This window comes from Stylophora pistillata, chromosome 10 (genome assembly GCF_964205215.1).
Source record: "Stylophora pistillata chromosome 10, jaStyPist1.2, whole genome shotgun sequence".
NCBI lineage: Eukaryota > Metazoa > Cnidaria > Anthozoa > Scleractinia > Pocilloporidae > Stylophora > Stylophora pistillata.
The window spans coordinates 27,493,362-27,508,201 of record NC_142528.1 but is presented as its reverse complement, the minus strand read 5'-3'; the positions used below and the strand labels follow the sequence as shown (position 1 = coordinate 27,508,201).

Here is a 14,840-nt window from a genome sequence, read left to right as displayed (position 1 = left end):
TAACTAGACTAAGATTAATAAAAATCACACAAGATCGTTTATTACTGAGAACGACATGGACTGTAACTTTAAATTTAAAATTATTTTAAACGAGAAGACGTCAAGTGTGAATCAAACAATAAAAAATTACAATGTGATTCCCACCAGTATTATAAGGAACTTCCAATATTTTTTACAACAAATAGTTCACAATCGTGTATTTGCGACTGATACTCCTAGTTCTATTCTAGAAAAACGTACCACAGTAAATTAAATGTTGCTGATAATGATACAAACAACTTATTCATGGGACCTTAAGTTATCAATCGTGACCCATTACAAATACGTTAAATCACACATTTACAGTTCTAGGATCCTGTGCATTGAAACTGCCTGTCAAAATGCCAGAAAATTTGATCATAGCGCTCCTCGTTTCTGTCGAATAAAACAAAACATATATAAATACCAATTGTATTCCTTATTCACATATGATATAAACGTAAGGAATGCTTCTTCCGCTTCGAAAACAAAGTCGATGTAACCAAATATTTGCCACGTGATATCATTACAAGGACGTCACAAAAGTTCGGCGTCAGGAAGGGAATCAAATAGTCAATCTTAATTTATTCATGGATGTTAACCCTTGGAACTCCCGGATGTTTCACCCCAAAGTATCCAAAACTTATCAGGCAGAAGTTGTTATCTTGATCAAACACCGAATTCTCGGAACTTATTCACAAGGAAATGTGTTGCAGCTAGAGGAGAAGTACACTGAACAAAAACTCTTCCCAAGAAAACATCTCTGACAGGGCTATCGAATGAACCTCACTTGAAGATTTCATTTACTGCGTCGATGTATTCACACGGAATCCTCCTCAACCCTCGTAGTCCGATTTACATAAAATCATCACCAATGTGTATTTCAAACAAGTTATGCAGGTTTTCTTGACTGAGCCACGTCATGACGTCACGGACTTTGTTCCACATGGAAGTGTTGCCCGTCACGCGTCACGCATGTTACCCGTTAGTCTAGGCAGGCTTGTTTTCATCTTCTGTTTTCAGTTCGCCATTAAACTACACGTGCTTTTATTCTCGTTGTATGCTGTCTCTGTTCACGGCTTATTACAGAACGGTGCAAATGGATCATAATTCGTTTTGTAAATAAATGCTGATGAGTAGAATTCAACGGTGTTGACTGGTTTAAAATAACACTACAGTGAACATAGCTCCGAATACTGCACTTCGCTAAGAATCTTTCCCGATAAACATGTCACGTTTGTCGTTCTTTGTTCAAAATAGCGCTGTATATATTTGCTACTACTGGGCTTCGCAATCACCGTAAATAGGCGTTTTACCTACAGCTAAGGTGATTATGATATGAATCCTTAGACAGTCACATCGAGAAGGTTAAGGGCGATTGGTTAGACGAGGTAGAATAATGACCATTAGAGTAATAATAAGCGTGCGTGAAAAAAAACAGAAAACTCTATAATTAGACCAAGTGGAAAGCGATCAAATTCGAGTGGAAACTACATAGCGATATCTTTCCCGATAAACACATGACACGTTTATCGTTCTTTATGCAGTATAGCACTGTTTATATTTGCTTCTACTGGGCGTAAAAAAAAAAAATAGACACACTACTCCATAGCGTACACAACACAAAAACTCTTCCCAAGAAACATCTCTGACAGGGCTATTGAATGAACCTCGTTTGAAGATTTCATCTGCTGCGACCCACACAGAATGCTCAACAGTGAACCTTCCTTGTGGATCGTGGGCGGAAAGGAACTACACTTTTTCGTCGATGTTGATTTCAAAACAGGTTATGCAGGTTTTTGTTAGCCCGAGACTAGTGACGCATGACGTCACACACAACGTGAAAGTGCAAATGTATCATAATTCGTTTTGTAGACAAAACTGTTGATAAATAGAATTCAACGGTGTTGACTGGTTTAGTATATCACTCCAGTAAACATGGCTCGGAATACTGCACTTCGCTCAGAATCTTTCCCGATAAACACATTGCACGTTTGTCGTTCTTTATTCAATGTAGCGCGGTACATATTTCCTTCTACTGCGCTTCGCAATCACCATAAATAGGGGGCTTTACCTACACCCAAGGTAATTATGATATGTATCCTTAGAGAGTTACGTCGAGAAGGTTTAATAGGGGCAATTGGTTAGACAAGGTGGAATAATGACCATTAGAGTAATAATAAGCGTACGTGAAAAATAACAAAACTCTATAGTTAGACCAGGTGGAAAGTGATCAAATTCGAGCGTAAACTACTGAGCGATTATAAGGTTACGTATCTTTTCCGTTGATTCGAGGGAAAAATCAACAGAAACATCCAAAAAAAGACATGACGCAACTTTGAGAATTATAAATCCGTTTGACTTGAATGCAGTGTCGAAAACGTGAAAAGGCTAAACTTACGATTTATTCGCTTGACTACACTTCAGTCAACTCCCACTCACAACTCTCACGAAAAAAACACACACCACGTCTCGCTGTAAGCACGTGGAACAGCGCCATATATGGGGCGATAAAACACGTGCTGCATACATGCTGTTTGGTTACGTAATAGACAAACGAAATCACTTATGATGTCACCAATTTTAAGACTAATAAATGTTTCCAACAGCAGCGCTGTATCGGGGATTCTCCTTTGCATAATGGTTTCTCGGTGGGGAAATCACGCTAATACCGGCTCCGTTTTCAAATTTCATCTTGACCTCCTGATCATGTCCTTTTTGGATGTGGTATTTTAGTACTGATACCACCATCTTTAAGATCTGAATTGTGAGCGAATAATCCACTAAATAATCATGTGGAGTCTGTTAACTTTTTCTATTTCCTGGGTGACATAATTTATGGTACGCCAGTTTAATCAGTTTGGTCGAGCAAAACAAATCACGCGCGGAAAATACGATCTCCTTTAATATTTACTCTGCTTGACGACAAAATTTAAACTACAGATGAGGTTTACAAATCTTCAAAAAAGGCACAAAAAATAACAAAAGTGACAACAAAAAATTTCACGCATTGATAACCAAAAAACGGTCGTTGACCACTCACAAACGATTAACAATCATTGATCAAGATGGTTACTTTGCCGACTGGTAACTTTCTTGGCGACAACTTTGTGTTTTTCAAAAATCGAACACACTAGTCCATTGGCTATAACCTTACTGGTCCTGCAAATGGCGTCAACAATGGCGCAGGTTATAGATTAAATGTGGTCGACTTCGTTATGCGTTGCGTTACACGATACGTAATTTTTTTTACCGTCGATAGCCTTATTGACACTAAAAATCGACAAATGAGGACAAGAATTTCTAAAGTTACTGTAAAAAAGCTAACAAACTATCCTTAAAGGATTCCAAAACCTACAGTTAAAACTCATGACCTATGGTAAATAAGTTGTTAAAACTCATGACCTATGGTAAATAAGTTGTTAAAACTCATGACCTATGGTAAATAAGTTGTTAAAACTCATGACCTATGGTAAATAAGTTGTTACAAAAATGGAGTATCGGCTCCGTAAAGTTCACACAGCAAATCAGTCAGCAACGGTAAACGTTCCTCCTCAACAGCTCTTTCTATCTGTTGAATTAAAGACAAAAAATGTCCTTACTAGGGTTTTGGTACCTTATTCGATTATGTGTCCAAGCTCGCTGATTTATCAGATGCTTTACAATTACAACACGGAAATCAAAATAGTACCTGATTTCCGGTTGCGGCTGTTTTTATGCACGCCCCCTCCTGATTCACTAAATATAACTACATGCGATGACCGCAGCTTTAAGCTGCTAAACTTGCAATAATAGGTTCCAGTAAAAAAAAAAATAATAAAAAAAAATAGAAAAAAAAAAAAAAAACAACCATGCGTGTTACGACTGATTGTGTGCGCTGGGTTCAACACTATTTTTATTGGGTTCCATGAAAGACAAAGCACACGATCTCGATGTTACGGATGCCTTGGTGTACGCTACAACACTACTACTACTGGGTTTCACCAAAAACTAAACACATCATCTCAGTTTTACGACTCATTTGCATATTTAGTCCTTTATTAATAAAACACATTCTCAGTGAGAGGAAACACTGGCGAGCAACATCACAAACTGCGAACTAAAACTAAAATAGAACAATAAAAAATGCGTGAAATGTTGGCGTACATCAAAAGATGATGAAAACATTACAAATGAAATAAACATTTGAACACCGACCTTGATGGTCATCCCGTCCGTGTTCCGCTTCTCTGATGTCCTCGTGCGTCCCTTTCGGGCCATATCCTTTACTCTCCAAACATTTGACGATCCAGGCGGAGATAACGCCGCTGATGGTACCGATTAATAAACTCTGAAGAAGTTTGTTGGGAGAGATTTCAATTTCGTCGAAAACCAATTCTGTTTACCACACTTAGTACACTATTTCACTGGGCACTCATGTAAAACTAGGTAGTAACTGAAAGGGTCACGACCCTCGAAGATAGACAGTTTATGCTATTCCGGCAAACTTGACTAACCAGTCCAGAACAAGATTTCAGATCGTAGGAACATTCGCCAGAAAGAGACAAGTTACGTATTTCCAGGGAAGTTGAAATTCTGTGCATAAATTAGCGTCCAAAGGGAGAATTTATTCCCCTGTTTTGTAGCAAGCACCTGGATAACTTTAAATGACTGAAAGCACAGGTATTTGATATGATGCAAGCGAAACAACCGAAGCGCCGGCTCTAGAATTCACAGGCTGGCGCTTTCATTCCCGTACAGTTAAACTTACAAGCCAAAACAGCGAGTATGCTACATTGTGTTTTAGTATTCTGTGATGAATGGCATCAGTTGTGCATCACAGACAGGGATGTTTTAAATGTCAGAGAGCTGTTCTGCTTAAAAGCAGGTTTTTCGCACTGAAGCACAATCAACATTTTAATTTTCTGTAAAAATTTGCATACAAACAATTAACTTGATCGTAGAGTTAATGAACGAGCAAAGCACAATAGATTCCTTTTCTCTGTTCTTTCTGCGAACATTCAGGAAGGAACGACTACAAAAACATACAGAATTTGATGGACAAATTCTCTACAAAAATACCTATCATCTACTCAGCAAAGGTAAACATTCTGCCTTTCTGATCATTTTCTGACGAACAAGAGCGCCATGAATAGCAGTTGAGGTCTTTGGTCATATTGTGTACAGTTGAGCATTACAACGTAGAAGAACTTAAATTTACAGCGGAGTCAGTTTTGGCTACGATCCTCTACAAAGTACAGGTCGCGAATGGAACTATCAACCTGTTGATGAAGTTATTTATCAAGAATATAGCCACAGAAAAGTCACAGACTCGGCCCTGACTACCTCGCTGCTAGTGAGACAGCCCAAGACGAGCGGACGATAGCCTCAGACTAACAGTTCGATCGGATTTGTTGCCAAGAGAACTGTTGAATGAAAGTTAGCTCAAGCCCATCAGACACCATCGAGGACCATGGCTGGAAAAACTTTGCCACCTCCACAAAGAAGACCATGAACCACACGATACAAACGAAGGAATTCACTGAGAAAAAAAAAAAAAAAAAAAACACGGTAAGGAAAATAAAAAAAGAAAAAGATTGATTTCAATGTTGTATTGAGCGGAAATGTAGGTAATTTCAATTGATTTGGTTAACGATTATTATTCTATGAGCTTTTTAATTTCACTGATGAAAGGCCGGGCCCAAATCTTTCGAAACCGCTATCCAAATCATGGCACCTTTCTGCTCATATTTACCGAACACGTCTCTACTAAGTGCCACGCAGCTCAATGGAATCTCTCCATACTTCGTTTTACACATTTATTTACCTATTTATATTTCATTTATTTCATTTATTCTATCTGTTTTTTCTTGGTAAAAAACCTATCAATCACAAAGGATATTTTGAGTATTCAAGACAAAAAACAAACATTCATGGTGTTTTCAACCGGTTTTGAGATTTAAACTTTGCCCATTGTACAAACTTACAGATTCTCTTTATTTTCTGAAAAGTGCTTGGTGGCCGAAATATGACAATGATCTCAACCACACAAATCGATGACTTCGTTGCCTCGCTTTGACCTTTTATAGAACTTGAAACCGTTATCTCATTTTAACTTTTGAAGCAAACTCTATCGAAGTATTTACATATTTTGACTTTTAGATTTTGTCACACCTGTCCAATGGATCCATCTTTTCCAATAAAGGCAGCAGCCTTTCACCGACAAACCGTTTCACGTGCAACTCAAGACAGAGAAGCTGAACATCGTGATGGAGTCCAACAAGGTCACGAAGCTCCTGTAAAGGGAAATAAAATGGATAGGTAATTCTTTGATCTCTTTCACTCCCAAGATCTCAGTAGCAATTCTCCTTACAGTTTGCCATACAATTTCTATCAGGTTAGTTGGGAGAAATTGGTTTCGGATCAACTAATTGATATTTGTTTATATTCCTATTACTTGTCTATTTGATATCATATTGATATTGTAAGGAGAAATTCTGTCTTGGTCACTCCTGGGAGTTAAAAGGGTTAACTGCTGCTTTAACAATATTTACAGGTAATTAATTTGGGTGAGATTTCAGAGCATTTGGTACTGTTGTACAAACAGAGGGCCCACACACGTTCACACACAGGGTGACAAAAACAACAACAAAAACTCAAACACTTCGCCGGAGTGCCCTGAGGGGTCAAAACCCTATCGCCTATTGCATCGGTAAACCCAGAAAAAAATTGAAACGTACAGTGTTTTGTTACAAGCTAGTTTATCTGATGAATGCAAAAGTCTCGATTTTCTAACGGCTTGGCGGTGCAATAACTCGAAAATTGTGTGAATCACTCGCCTCCGGCTCGTGTTTTATAGACTTTTCTCTTGTTCTCCCAACATCCCGCGTGGCTTATGACATCGGTAAACAGATGGAACCTGCAGTCTCAGCATTACTCAAATACACAACGGCACAATTTCACCTAGAGACTGATCAAGGAGGATCTCACTGCACGAGATTCAGATCTAAAACCCATTGCCTTAAATGCAGCCCTCTTAGTTTTCTACCATAACATCACCACTATCTATGCAGACAGTTTTTTTTAACTGGGACGTGCTAAGTTCGTTTCTTACCTTAACAGAGGAGTAGGTAAAGTCCATTGTGCCATGATGTTGGGGAAACCCCGAGCAAAATTCCACGCTTGCGCAGTGTTGAATTTCCTCAGGTATCCAGCGTGAAAGAAGTACACACCCTTTATTCCACTCCTGGATAATCGAGGTGTCCCGCGGGCGGTCCTGTTCAAACGCACCACAGTTGCCGCAAGGACAGCATTCGTTTTGTCGTTCTTCAACTGAAATAATAGCAGTCATTTTCTTTAAAATGTTTTCCTGCCTTTTAATTCCAAAGTCTAAAATTTTAGTTATGTGCCTCAGTCCAGCTTGAATGGGTACATAAAATGATAAATCAGCAATTCTCTAAATTGGAATTAGAAGACCTTTATAAACACAATATTGGAGAATTGATAGGTTGACACTGCAGCCCACAACTCATTAAGAACGTGTCTTTGTAAGAATCAAACATCTTAGGAAATAAAAATTTTCAACCCCCCTTCAAATTTTTGCATGCAGTTAGGCACTCAGGGGGAAGCACAAAAATGCCCTTGTTAAAGGTTGCAGCACTCTTGTTGTCATGGTAAAAACGACTGCTTGTTCGAGGCCTGGGGCCTCATTTTCATACAAAAACATCGCAAAAAAAGTGTAAAATGTTTATTTCTCTATCTGATGCTGGATACAAAATTACAGATTGGTACTTCTAGCACATCACGAGCCACAGGTAAACGGAAGTTCAAATATTCGAAAAGGCTGGTTGCTATGGAGTGACGTCATAAACCGGATAAGTTTCCATCATCGCCTTGACAGCCTTTTTCGATAATTGCTCGCAGTAATCTGAGTAGTTGCTTGAATTTGTACAATCTCTGTTCCTGCTGGGTACAATGAAGCCTTTTGTTTATTAGGGGCTGGATCGGCCTATTGACATTTGGAGATTGGATTTCATATTAATATGCGTAAGCAAAAGCGGGAATGTTTAGTTTCCCGCGGTCGAGTGCAGTTATGGATCCCTTGAAACTTCGAAGGGTTGAATTGCTTCATTCTCCTCCAGATGAGTCAAGGGAATGGTTTATCTTAAATTTCAAGAAATGTGGCATAAGAGTCAGCAAGTTTTTTGAAGTAGCCTGTTGGTGGCACATTTTCCAAGCGTTTTGTACGGTCCAGCTTTAAAAAATGGTGGAAGCTTGGATGACCGATAGGTTCAGAACAACAAAGTGGCCATCGCCTCTCTATTTGGAGTTGTTTCTACCATCTTCCGGCAGAAATTCGAAGAAGGAGAAGTGGTGAGATATCTTTGGTTGATCGATAAAATAAATTCTTGATCCTGGATCAAGAAAAGCTTGGCAAACGTTACTTAGCATTTTCAAGCTAAGACGAACCGGGGTAAGTCATAACGTTTATATTTTTATTAAGATTGGAAAAAGTGAGTTTGCTCTCTTATGTTTTGTTGTGAATGCTGATTTCACGGTGTATCAGAACTCATCTCTGCTTGGCAGGAAAATCACATAATTGGCTGAGTTTGATTTTACGCTGAGCCTCTAAGTCTTCTAGCTATGATCACTTTTTATGGCTACTTTAGGAGAAATTTCGGGTTTGTTTCCTTGATAGGGTCTTGACAGTATTATAATTTATTTCATTTCTATTTTTCTACGATAAAAGATTTAAATCGCCAGAGGGATGCCATTGAGAAAACTGGAATAGTAGTTAATGGAAGATGCTTTAAAGTTAAATTTCCAGGTTATTTGTGTGTGCCAATCTTGACTCTATATTTTTTTTATCTTATTATTTTTTATTTTTGCAATGTTTTTATGTTACATGTCTAGCTACGTGATAGTAATTATTGAATCCATTTTATGCTTGGCAGTGTTAGAAAATATCTGGGAAAGTATGACATTTGAGATCTTTGGTGTAGCTATTTTAACTTCAACTTCTTGTTATCTTCTTGTCTTTTTTCATGACAGTTACTCTTGATTACAAAACATTGATAATGCTGCTCAAGCAAAGAGCTGGTGATACCAAAAAATATATCAATGAACTTTGCAAGCAAGGATTGGACACAGAGTGCTGTGTATTCTGCAAAGTTATTAAGGTAGGTTATACCTGCAATGCTAAATGACATGCATCATAGTGGAATTATACAATAACACAAAACATATTCAGCCTACTGGTATTTGTTATGCAATTTATTTATAATCAATTAGTGAGAGCTTCCTTGGCTTTCTTGACTTTACAGAAAGGCAGACGAAAGGTGTCCATAAAAGTGAACATATTTTATCTGTGGTGAACAGTGATTATATATCTACCATTAGTAGTGAACATTATATGACTTTAGCTCAGTTAATTCATTATTGAGTGATACATGCAATTTATTTGTAGGAATGTGCCTCTCCTGATGTTCCTTTTTGGGAAGCCTTTGCTGAGTGTTTCCTAAAGAGCAAAGCAAATATTGGGGGGTAGGTACAACACTGCATTTCTGCATTGACATGCATAAAAAGTTCCAGCTTGCAGTATGGTATTTCACTTTCTATTGGAATACATGTCTTTAAATCTCACTTGGGATACTTAGTTTGATGGACAGTTGGCATACTGCCGGCCGACAGTTGGCCGACAGTTGGCCGACAGACTTTTAGGGGAGCTGTTCTTCACTTTTACCCAGTAACCAGCAAAAATATGGTAAGCTTGGATTATAAAGGTGGAAACTTTATTCACTGTTTTTTTTTCTGTCTGTTTCAGATGGAAGGGGTTAAGAGATGACTTGCTCTTTCTCCTTGAAGAGGAGCCATGTGATGTTAATTTATGTGCTCTGCCTGCAGTGTATGACATTTTAATTTTTAAATTCTGTGCACCCATTGAAGTAAGGCATAGTCAACATTGTATCATTTAAGTAAATCTATTTTCTTGAAGTCTTATCCTGTAACAATATTATTTTGTTTAGTGTTGCCTGGTCACTTCTGAGATATATATTTATTTGTCATATTTCTAAGATTCCTATGGCATTCGGCGTAATGCCTGAGAGCTTCTGGGATATAGCAAACTTAGTTTTTCATTCACTGTTAATAGAGGGAAATTATGTCTTTCCTTTCTGGTTCACCCAGGCTGAAGTCCTTCATTCAGAGTAATGCCTGAGCAATTCTGGGATATATAACATACCTAGCTTTTCATTCATGGTCAATATAGGGAAGTGTTGTCTATGCTTTCTGGTTCACACAGGCTGAAGTCCAGGCATTCAGAGTAATACCAGAGCACTTCTGGGATTTATAACATACTTAGCTTTTCATTCATGGTCAATATTGGGAAGTGTTGTCTATCCTTTCTGGTTCACCCAGGCTGAAGTCCTCGCATTCAGTGTAATGCCTGGGATATATAACATACATAGCTTTTCATTCATGGTCAATATAGGGAAGTGTTGTCTATCCTTTCTGGTTCACCCAGGCTGAAGTCCTGGCATTCAGTGTAATGCCTGAGCACTTCTGGGATATATAACATACTTAGCTTTTCATTCATGGTCAATATAGGGAAGTGTTGTCTATCCTTTCTGGTTGACCCAGGGTGTAGTCCTGGCATTCAATGTGATGCCTGAGCGCTTCTGGGATATACAACATACTTAGCTTTTCATTCATGGTCAATATAGGGAAGTGTTGTGTATCCTTTCTGGTCCACCCAGGCTGAAGTCCTGGCATTCAGTGTAATGCCTGAGCGCTTCTGGGATATATAACTTACATAGCTTTTCATTCATGGTCAATATAGGGAAGTGTTGTCTATCCTTTCTGGTTCACCCAGGCTGAAGTCCTGGCATTGACTCTAATGCCTGAGCACTTCTGGGATATACAACATACTGAGCTTTTTATTCATGGTCAATATAGGGAAGTGTTGTCTATCCTTTCTGGTTCACCCAGGCTGAAGTACTGGCATTCAGTGTAATGCCTGAGCACTTCTGGGATATACAACATACTAAGCCTTTTATTCATGGTCAATATAGGGAAGTGTTGTCTATCCTTTCTGGTTCACCCAGGCTGAAGTCCTGGCATTCAGAGTAATGCCTGAGCGCTTCTGGGATATATAACATACTTAGGTTTTCATTCATTGTCAATATAGGGAAGTGTTGTCTATCCTTTCTGATCCACCCAGGCTGAAGTCTTGGCATTCAGTGTAATGCCTGAGTGCTTCTGGGATATACAACATACATAGCTTTTCATTCATGGTCAATATAGGGAAGTGTTGTGTATCCTTTCTGGTCCACCCAGGCTGAAGTCCTGACATTCAGTGTAATGCCTGAGTGCCTCTGGGATATATAACTTACATAGCTTTTCATTCATGGTCAATATAGGGAAGTGTTGTCTATCCTTTCTGGTTCACCCAGGCTGAAGTCCTGGCATTGACTGTAATGCCTGAGCACTTCTGGGATATATAACAAAGTTTCACATAGCTTTTCATTCCTGGTCAATATAGGGAAGTGTTGTCTATCCTTTCTGGTTCACCCAGGCTGAAGTCCTCGCATTCAGTGTAATGCCTGAGCACTTCTGGGATATACAACATACTGAGCTTTTTATTCATGGTCAATATAGGGAAGTGTTGTCTATCCTTTCTGGTTCACCCAGGCTGAAGTCCTGGCATTCAGAGTAATGCCTGAGCGCTTCTGGGATATATAACATACTTAGCTTTTCATTCATTGTCAATATAGGGAAGTGTTGTCTATCCTTTCTGGTCCACCCATATTGAAGTCCTGGCATTCAGTGTAATGCCTGAGCGCTTCTGGGATATACAACATACTTAGCTTTTCATTCATGGTCAATATAGGGAAGTGTTGTGTATCCTTTCTGGTTCACCCAGGCTGAAGTCCTGGCATTCAGTGTAATGCCTGAGCGCTTCTGGGATATACAAAATACTTTAAGTTTTTTCATTCATGGTCAATACGGGGAAGTGTTGTTTATCTTTTCTGGTTCACCCAGGCTGAATGGAAGTTCTGCTATTCACAGTAATCCCTTAGTGCTTCTGGGATACCTAACATTCTTATTTTCTTTGACATTCACAGGTTAATCAAGGGAAGTGTTGTCTCTCGGCATTACTGGTTCACCCAGGCTGAAGTCCTTGCATTCAGTTTAATGCCTGAGCGCCTCTGAGATATTTGACTTGCTTAGCTTTTCATTCATGGTTAATATAGGGAAGTATTGTCTATCCTTTCTGGTTCACCCAGGCTGAAGTCCTGGCATTCAGTGTAATGCCTGAGCGCTTCTGGGATATACAACATACTTTAAGTTTTTCATTCATGGTCAATACGGGGAAGTGTTGTTTATCTTTTCTGGTTCACCCAGGCTGAACGGAAGTTCTGCTATTCACAGTAATCCCTTAGTGCTTCTGGGATACCTAACATTCTTATTTTCTTTGACATTCACAGGTTAATCTAGGGAAGTGTTGTCTATCGGCCTTACTGGTTCACCCAGGCTGAAGTCTTGGCATTCAGTTTAATGCCTGAGCGCCTCTGAGATATTTGACTTACTTAGCTTTTCATTGATGATTAATATAGGGAAGTATTGTCTATCCTTTCTGGTTCACCCAGGCTGAAGTTCTGGCATTCAGAGTAATGCCTGAGGTTTTCTGGCATATATAATGTGAAGAAATTCTTGTGACGCAAACTATTCTGTTATTTGAGCTCTTCACCTATATCTACAGCAGAGCGACAGGAATAAATAGTCGTTTAAGACAAAAATTTGGAAAACAGCTTCATTTACTGTTAAAAGTCGCCCTGCAAACCGCGACGGGAAGAGAACATCAAAACAAAAAATGCTGCCAAAAAAACTCAATAAATAACACAAGGCAAAACACTGCTGGTACATTTCTTTGCGAAGCTAGATCGGGAAACTCTGATGCGACGTTTTTGTAGGGCGTAAATACACGACGACGATTGATTTCCTGACAAACTGGGTAATACGAGATAATATAAAGTATGAAACAACACGAAGTAACGCGCACAGCCTCAAGTGATCGATATACCGTATTTCCTTGAATAAGTGCCCACCCCTTGGCCATTCAAACTTGTAACTCTGAATAAGCGCGACACCGGAACCCTTTCTTTTTCAGCTTTCATAACATTTTAAACTTTTACTACCTTAGATGAATGTGTTGGGAGAGATTCTTGCTTTAAGAGTTATATTACGCCGATGTATTATCTTTCCTTTTTGTATGGCTGGCTTCGCAAGCGGTGCAAGATGCAGCGAATTCTGTGAGCTGATTGGCTATTAACCCTTGCTTATTTTTCGTTTTCTGCGGTGGCCAGCGTTGCAGCCATTTTGTCTTTGTGTAACCTGCAGGCAAGCTCTCCGAACACAGCGGAAAAAAAGTCGTCGGTTCTGGAATTTACTTTGTTTCCGATCCGAAAACAAAAATCTGGTAAAATTGATTAGAAAACAAAACACTCATGCCGCCAGTTAAATGTTGTAGTAAATAAGCGTCGCAGCCTATGTCAGTATTAATGAAGTTAACTAAATCCGCAAGCATTGACTAAGAAATGTTTCTTCGACGTGACTGTAACTGCCGCAACACACTCCGGGCGAGCGCTTTGTCTTGTCACTATTTTTAAGCGCCGGCCACGTACACTTTTTTCGGATACGGCTTCTTTAATTACCTTTTCACGCCATAGGATGATGACATGATTGTGTAAAAGTTGACGCCTCTATCAGATTAGGAGCGAAATACGATCAAAAATTTTACCCAAGCAAGCCACTGGTATCCAGCAGAGAATGCGGACTAAAAGTACGGATTCTCTGCTGGATACCTAGACTTTTTTCGGTTGCTAACGGCGTGAGGCTCGTTATGATATAGTGACATCATTTGTCTTTACTTTGATGCATTCAATTTTCCCTGGAAATGAATGTGAGCATACCAATAATGATTTATCTTGGTACAGTTTCCGTCATTTTTGCTGTAGGGTAAAACATGGAAAACGTTTGTCTAAATTTCTCCAAAAGTACGTCGATTCTGGAACTGAAACTAAGCATTTAGTTGGCTATAATATTCTAGTTCTTAAATATGTAGACATCTCTGCGGGTTGACCTTTACTTTTCATAGTGGCAATTCGCAAACGAAGCTCAAAAATCAGATATTGCATAAATTGGCAATGTTTACATCTGATGTTCTCAAAAACAAACGTTTTAGACAAATCACAAGTGTAAGACTTTTAAAGAATGTTATCTTCTGAGCAATATCCCGAAAAGAAAGCTCGCCTCTAGCCTTAATATTTTAAAAAAATTGATGAACCTTCATGAAGGACTACCCGACGTAACTACAAACATGTACCTTAAATCGTGTGCATATCATCCAGATTCCGAGTACTATACCTTCTTTCATGGGGATTTGAGCAATCTGAATCCTCTGACGATACGCTGTTTGTCATTTGTCAGAAACATGTACGTTACCACGATGGCGTGACGCACGATTTCTCCATGAAGTTTCCATCAGGTCGCTTCAAAGAAGACGAGATATGGACACCTTTTGACATTTCAGCAGATTTCCGTGCATTCTGAAGTAAAAAACAACCAAAAAAAAAAAAAAAAGAGGAAAACCTTGATTGAATGCTCATAAACACTGAGGGTGAGAGTATAAATCGCAACTTGTCAGCGGTAGTACTACATGTAAAACCCCACCACTCGCGCGAAAAGTATCGCGAAGTGGAGATTTTGAACAACTCAGTATCCTCGCATTACAGCAAATGGAACAGGGATTTTATCACAATCATTTTCCATAAATTTAGGCTTTT

The 14,840-nt window shown here is 39.0% G+C and overlaps 2 protein-coding genes and 1 long non-coding RNA gene across 4 annotated transcripts in view; 1 reads left to right on the top strand and 2 right to left on the bottom strand.

The window, feature by feature from the left end:
- Positions 1–14: 14 nt before the first annotated feature.
- LOC148722478 (uncharacterized) overlaps positions 15–14,840 on the bottom strand; it is a 69,241-nt gene continuing 54,415 nt past the window's right edge. The window contains exon 2 of the long non-coding RNA XR_015992241.1: positions 15–414. This is a non-coding gene — a long non-coding RNA (uncharacterized LOC148722478). The remainder of the gene's footprint in view (positions 415–14,840) is intronic.
- LOC148722484 (tubulin epsilon and delta complex protein 2-like) lies at positions 2,906–14,703 on the bottom strand. 2 transcript variants are annotated; one of them, XM_088736276.1, is made up of 5 exons: positions 14,422–14,703; positions 7,112–7,329; positions 6,172–6,293; positions 4,216–5,539; positions 2,906–3,589 (listed from the first exon to the last, which is right to left on the bottom strand). In XM_088736276.1, the coding sequence occupies exons 1-4, from the start codon at positions 14,429–14,431 to the stop codon at positions 5,452–5,454; spliced, it is 438 nt and encodes a 145-aa protein (XP_088592402.1). In that variant the 5' UTR covers positions 14,432–14,703; the 3' UTR covers positions 2,906–3,589; positions 4,216–5,451. The 2 variants fall into 2 exon arrangements, with proteins under 2 accessions (XP_088592402.1, XP_088592403.1); XM_088736277.1 differs by having other exon boundaries at positions 14,381–14,696.
- LOC148722485 (uncharacterized) lies at positions 7,797–12,907 on the top strand. Its single transcript, XM_088736278.1, has 5 exons — positions 7,797–8,470; positions 9,049–9,176; positions 9,464–9,540; positions 9,821–9,941; positions 12,120–12,907. The coding sequence occupies exons 2-5, from the start codon at positions 9,075–9,077 to the stop codon at positions 12,168–12,170; spliced, it is 351 nt and encodes a 116-aa protein (XP_088592404.1). The 5' UTR covers positions 7,797–8,470; positions 9,049–9,074; the 3' UTR covers positions 12,171–12,907.